We start from the raw sequence: 6,146 nt of genomic DNA on the forward strand, positions 1-6,146 counted from the left end.
GCGGCCGGAATCATCGGGGGGAGCTTGACAGTGGCCTGGAAACAGCAATTCGTGCTAAAATACAACTCGGAGAACTCCGAGTCGTTCATTACCACCTCTGTAATTACTCCGCTAACCGGGCTCACGCGCCGCTTCACCGGGATTAGGACGGCGGCTCCTCGGCGGCGATTCCCGTGGCTCCGACGTTCAGCCCGGGGGGGGCCGGGACCGGGGGAGCCCAGAAACCAGCCGTGTCCTGGGCTGCCCCCCGAGAGGGACCGGCAGGGAGGGGACTGTCCCCCTCTGCTCCGCCCTGGAGCCTGTGTCCAGCTCTGGGGCCCTCAGCACAGGGAGGACACGGAGCTGTCGGAGCGAGGCCAGAGGAGGCCACGGAGGTGATCCGAGGGCTGGAGAACCTCCCGTATGGGGACAGGCTGGGAGAGTTGGGGTTGTTCAGCCTGGGGAAGAGAAGGCACAGGGGAGATCATAGAATCACAGAACAACCAGGTTGGAAGAGACCCACCGGATCATCGAGTCCAACCATCCCCATCAATCACTAAACCATGTCCCTCAGCACCTCGTCCACCCGTGCCTTAGACTCCTCCAAGGAAGGTGACTCAACCCCCTCCCTGGGCAGCCTCTGCCAGGGACCAATGACCCTTTCTGTGAAGAATTTTTTCCTAATGTCCAGCCTAAACCTCCCCTGGCGGAGCTTGAGGCCATTCCCCCTCGTCCTGTCCCCTGTCCCTTGGGAGCAGAGCCCCGCTCCCAGCGCTGAAAGGGGCTCCGGGCAAGCTGGGGAGGGGCTGTGGGGCAGGGAGGGCAGGAGAGGACGAGGGGAACGTTTTTCACCCGCAAAAGGGGAGATGGAGATGAGATCTTGGGGTGAAACTCCTCACGCTGAGGGGGGGGGTCCGGCCCAGAGCGGGGGCGGCTGCCCGGGCCCCGGGGGGGCTCCCGGCCGGGCTGGGCGGGGTCGGGGCCCCTGCCCCGCGGGGGGGCGGGCCGGGCCGGCTCCGCGGTCCCTCGCAGCCCGACGCGCGGGGCTGGACGGGGCGGGGGGTCGGCGGCGGCGCCGCCATTGGCCGCGGCCCCGTGACGCGCGCGGCGCGCGGGGGCCCGGGGTGGGGGGGGGGGGCGGTGACGTCACGGGGGGGGGGGGGCCGGCGCCGAGAGGAGCCGGGCGGGCAGGGCGGGCGGCAGCAGAGGCCCCGCGGCCGCCCCGCGCCGCGACTCGGGGAGCAGCCGCGGCCATGAGCGCCGAGGGGACCCCGCGCTGAGCCAGCCCGGCGGGGGGACCCGCTGCAGAGCCAACGACCCCCCCCCCCCCCCACCACCACACATACCCCCAACCCCGGCTCCCGCTCCCCTCGCTCCCGGGATGCTGTAGCGGGTCCGGGATGGAGGCGCCGAGCGGGTCCAGCTTCGGGATAGACACGATCCTGTCCGGCGGCAGCGGCAGCCCCGGCGGGATGAACGGGGACTTTCGCCCCCTGGGCGAGGGCCGCCCCGCGGACTTTCGGAGCCGAGCGACGCCGTCCCCCTGCTCCGAGATCGACACGGTGGGCACGGCGCCCTCGTCGCCGCTGTCGGTGAGCGCGGAGCCGCCCCCCGAGCCGCACCTGGCGGCCGCCGACAGCCTCCCGCCGCCCCGCCTGCTGCTCGCCCCGCAGCCCCCGCCGCAGCTCGGCTCGGCCGGACCCAGGACTTCCACCTCCTCTTTTTTAATCAAGGACATTCTGGGCGACAGCAAACCGCTGGCGGCGTGCGCCCCGTACAGCACCAGCGTCCCCTCTCCGCACCACGGCCCCAAGCAGGACGGCGGCGCGGCCCCCGAGGGCTTCAGGCCCAAGCTCGAGCAGGACGACGGCAAAGCCAAGCCGGACAAACGCGAGGACGCGCCGGGGGACGTCAAATGCCACGGTGAGCGCGGCCCCGCAGCGCCCGGGGGCACCGGGGGGCCCGGGGAGCGCCCCTCACCGCCGCCTCCCGGCGCCTCGGCCGCGGGGCCGCACCGCTGCCGAATCAAACCGTTCGCGTTAGCGCTTTTTTTTTGTAGCGATTAAGGTTTTTTCCCGAGTTTTTTCCCCTTTTATTGGTTATTTTTTCCTTTTTTCCTCTTGTTTTGGGGTCTGTTTTATTTTAAATTTCTCTCTTCCAGCCTTTCCTCCTTTTTTTTTTTTTAAAAAAAATTAACTTATCTATTTTTACAGAAAAAAAATAATAGCCGGAGCGGCGGGATCGCGCTGGCAAGCAGAATGTATTTATTTTTAATGCAAACGCGCATAAATGATTCCCCGGCTTTCTAAGAACCGGCGGCTCAGCTGCACTCGCCGCCTTCAGCCTTTTCGGGTTTTGTTCGTTCGATCGAAAATAAAAATAAGGGGGGAAAAAATCGCAATTCCTCAACAGCCGATACCAAATAAACGAAAAAAATACTTTTAATTAAAATTAAAATAACAATAAAAAAAACAAAACAGCCGGCCCGCGCTGAGCAGCGAAGGTTGGAGAGCTTTGTGCTTTTTGCAGACACCCGTTTTTTCCCCGCGCTGGGATGGGTTTATTGGTTTATTTCTCCGTCTTTTTATTCTGTTTATTTGTTTGTTTGGGTTTTAAAAATTGCGGCTTCGGTGCTGCTGGGGCAGCGCTGGCTGCGCGGGGCTCAGGGTGAAAATATCGATGTTTGAGGGGGGAAAGAAGGGCGAGGGTGAGGGAAGGAGGCAGGGCGAGGGGCTGCTGTCCCTGCTTTCTCTGCTCTCCCTGTTTTCCCTGCTTTCCCTCCCGGCCGCTTCAGCCGAGAGGCAACACGACCCTTTTTTTTTTTTTTTTTTTCCTTCTAATTTTGCCCCGTTTGAGGCGATTTTTTTGCCGATCCCGACGAGCCGCGAGGCGCCCGGTGTCTCCGCGGGTTTTGCTCTTTCAGCATTAGCTCAAGAGCTCCCGGAGCAGCTGCGGGGTCCGCTCCGGCCGGTCCTGCGCGCAGCGACCTCCCCAGTGGGGCAATTAGCGAGATTATCGTCCGTCCTGCGGGGAGGATCAAGGGGCGGCGGAGCGGGGCCCGAGCCGCGGCGGCGGGGGGAGAAAACAACGAAATCCGCGCGGCTGGCGAGCCGAGGGGGGAAACCTCTCCACGCCGTGCCTCGTTTGGCCGCTCCGGGGGGGACGGAGCCCCGGGGGCGGCGAGGGGGGAGCGGGGAGCGGGGACTCGGGGTGTCGTCGGGGTTCCCGGCGCCCCTCACCGCGGCCTCGGCTCGCCCGCAGGGACAAAGGAGGAGGGCGACCGGGAGATCAGCAGCAGCCGGGACAGCCCCCCGGTGCGGGCCAAGAAGCCGAGGAAGGCGAGGACGGCGTTCTCCGACCACCAGCTGAACCAGCTGGAGCGCAGCTTCGAGCGGCAGAAGTACCTGAGCGTGCAGGACCGCATGGACCTGGCGGCCGCGCTCAACCTCACCGACACGCAGGTGAAAACCTGGTACCAGAACCGCAGGTGAGGAGGGGCCCGGGGGGCCGGGACGGGGGGTCCGGGCCCGTCCCCGCCGCCGTGATTCTCTGTCTCGTTCCATACGGTTGCAGCCACCCCAGTTCTGTCGGGAGCCATTAGCGTCAGCCGGGCTCTCGATTTGGCCACAGCGGCCGCCTGCGTGGTTTGAGGGGTGCGGGGGGCTGGGGCGCGGCCGGGGGGCCCCCGGGGCGTGGTTTGAGGTGCGGGGGTCCCACGATGTGCGTGTGTTTTGAGGGGTGCGGGGATCCCGCTGTGTGAGTGCTTTTAGGGGTTCGGGGGTCCTGCTGTGTGTGGTTTTGGGGTCCCACTGTGTGTGTGTTCGGGGATTCGGGGGTCCCCCGGTGCGTGTGTTTTTAGAGGTGCGAGGGTCCCACTGTGTGTGTGTTTTTAGGGGTTCGGGGATCCCTCTGTGTGTGTTATTTTAGGGGTGCGAGGGTCCTGCTGTGTGTGTGTTTGGGGGTCCTGCTGTGTGTGCTTTTGGGGGTTTGGGGTCCCGTTGTGTGTGTGTTTTTAGGGGTGCGGGGATCCTGCTGTGTGTGTGTTTGGGGTCCTGCGGTGCGCGTATTTTTAGGGGTTCAGGTGTCCCGCTGTGTGTATGTTTTTAGGGGTGCGAGGGTCCCTCTGTGCGTGTGTTTGGGGGTTTGGGGTCCCGCTGTGTGTGTTTTTAGGGGTTCAGGTGTCCCGCTGTGTGTATGTTTTTAGGGGTGCGAGGGTCCCTCTGTGCGTGTGTTTGGGGGTTTGGGGTCCCGCTGTGTGTGTTTTTAGGGGTTCGGGTGCCCCGCTGTGCGTGTGTTTGGGGGTTTGGGGTCCCGCGGTGCGTGTATTTCTGGGGGTGCGGGTCCCGGCCGGGGGCCCGGCGCTGCGTGTGCGTTCGGGGGTGCGGGCGGGGGTCCCCGCGTGGGCGCCCGCCCCGCATCCAGCCCCGCGTTCCCCCCCGCAGGACGAAGTGGAAGCGTCAGACGGCGGTGGGGCTGGAGCTGCTGGCCGAGGCCGGCAACTACTCGGCGCTGCAGAGGATGTTCCCCTCGCCCTACTTCTACCACCCGGGGCTGCTGGGCGGCATGGACAGCTCTGCGGCGGCGGCGGCGGCCGCCGTGTACAGCACCATGTACCGGACTCCCCCCGCGCCGCACCCGCCGCTGCAGCGGCCGCTGGTGCCCCGGGTGCTGATCCACGGGCTGGGCCCCGGCGGGCAGGCGGCGCTCGCCCCGCTCGGCAGCCCCCTGCCCGGCACCCCGCACCCGCGGTGAACCCGCCCCCCCCACCCCGCGGCCCCCGGCCCCGCAGCCGTCGAGGGGGACCGAGGGGGGGACCCGTCGAGGGAGGCGACCGAGCCGCGCGGACCCCGAGCCGGAGCCCGTAAGTGAAACGCCCGCACGCGGGGGACGATGCGGGCAGAGCCGCGGGGACCCCCCCCACCCCCCCACCCCAACCCCTCAACCCCGGGGTCCCGCACCCCGAACCGAGCGGGAGGAGCAGGAGGAGGCGAGGGACAGAGAGACCGGCGCCTGCGGAGCGTTTGGAGCGCGCCTCGACCCCCCCCGGAGCGCCGGCGGCACCCAGAACTTTGCACTGATTTTTATTTTTATTTTTCTTCTTCTTCTTCTTTTTTTTTTTCTTATTGAAAAGTGGCATGCTCCCCTCATGCGGACAGACTTGTACAGACCGAGTGCCGAGTGCTATATCATATTTATTATATGTCGTCCAAAAAAAAAAAACCAAGAAAAAAAAAGGAAAAAAAAAATTAATTCACTTCTATACGTTAGTTTGAAACGAACGAACGTGGTTCTCCCTTCTGCCTTTTCATGTCTTTTTGGATTCAGTAAAATAAATGCTTAGATGACAAAATATAGATTTTTTTTTTGTGACTGAAAAATTACAGGGAAAACGAGAAAAACAACAACAAAAAAAAGAAATAAACTTTATCTTTTTTTAACGAACGTGGAAATCCAAGGTAGCTAATTTTCCCCGTGACGAGAGTGCAAGAAATTCGGAGTAGAAAAGGCAAATGCCACTTTTTTTTCCTTCTTCTTTTTATTATTATTTTTTAATCATTTTTAGGCTCATTGTGTCACCCCCGGCGCTGTTTTCTCCAGCTGTATTGTAACGGCAACCCCCCCCGGCGGGGTTTGAGGCACCTGGGAGGGGGGCGGCGGGCGGGGGGGGCCGGTCCGGGGTGAGAACGGGGGGTCCCGGCGGACACGGAGCCCCCGAGCCCCCCTCTCGCTCCCCAGGGACTGAGGGGGGGGCGGCCGGGACCCTCCGCCGGGCCCCGGGGACGCGGCCTTGGGAGGTGAACACCCTCCTGCGAAATTAGAAAGTTATACAGCAATTACCTATAAAACATTCATAAAGCCCAATATTATCTTCTCCTCTGAGGGTTTGGCTTTTTTTTTTTTTTCCTCTTTTTTTCTTTTTGTTTTTTAATTTTCGCTCGTGGCTTCTAATTTTTTTTTTCTTTATTTTTTTTAAGAGAAGGATGGGGTGAGAGGGGAACGAAAAAAAGAAAAAGAGAAGCCTCCGGGCACGTTTATTTGGGCTTTGCTAATTAGCGAGCGGCTTGCTGATTTCTCTGCTAATAAATTCGCGTTCAAACCATATTGACCTCCGCCTTGATCTGACAAAGGGGAGCGGGTCGGGAACGCCCCCCTCGTTTTCTGCCCGT

At 62.5% G+C, this 6,146-nt stretch overlaps 1 protein-coding gene across 1 annotated transcript; it reads left to right on the forward strand.

Annotated features, from left to right (window-relative positions):
- Positions 1-1,379: 1,379 nt before the first annotated feature.
- On the forward strand, positions 1,380-4,745 carry BARHL2 (BarH like homeobox 2). Its single transcript, XM_069862108.1, has 3 exons — positions 1,380-1,902; positions 3,241-3,466; positions 4,422-4,745. Exons 1-3 carry the CDS (start codon positions 1,380-1,382, stop codon positions 4,729-4,731), a joined length of 1,059 nt encoding a protein of 352 aa, XP_069718209.1. The 3' UTR covers positions 4,732-4,745.
- The last annotated feature ends 1,401 nt before the right edge of the window (positions 4,746-6,146 follow it).

Source organism: Phaenicophaeus curvirostris, chromosome 8 (genome assembly GCF_032191515.1).
Source record: "Phaenicophaeus curvirostris isolate KB17595 chromosome 8, BPBGC_Pcur_1.0, whole genome shotgun sequence".
NCBI classification, from domain to species: Eukaryota; Metazoa; Chordata; class Aves; order Cuculiformes; family Cuculidae; genus Phaenicophaeus; species Phaenicophaeus curvirostris.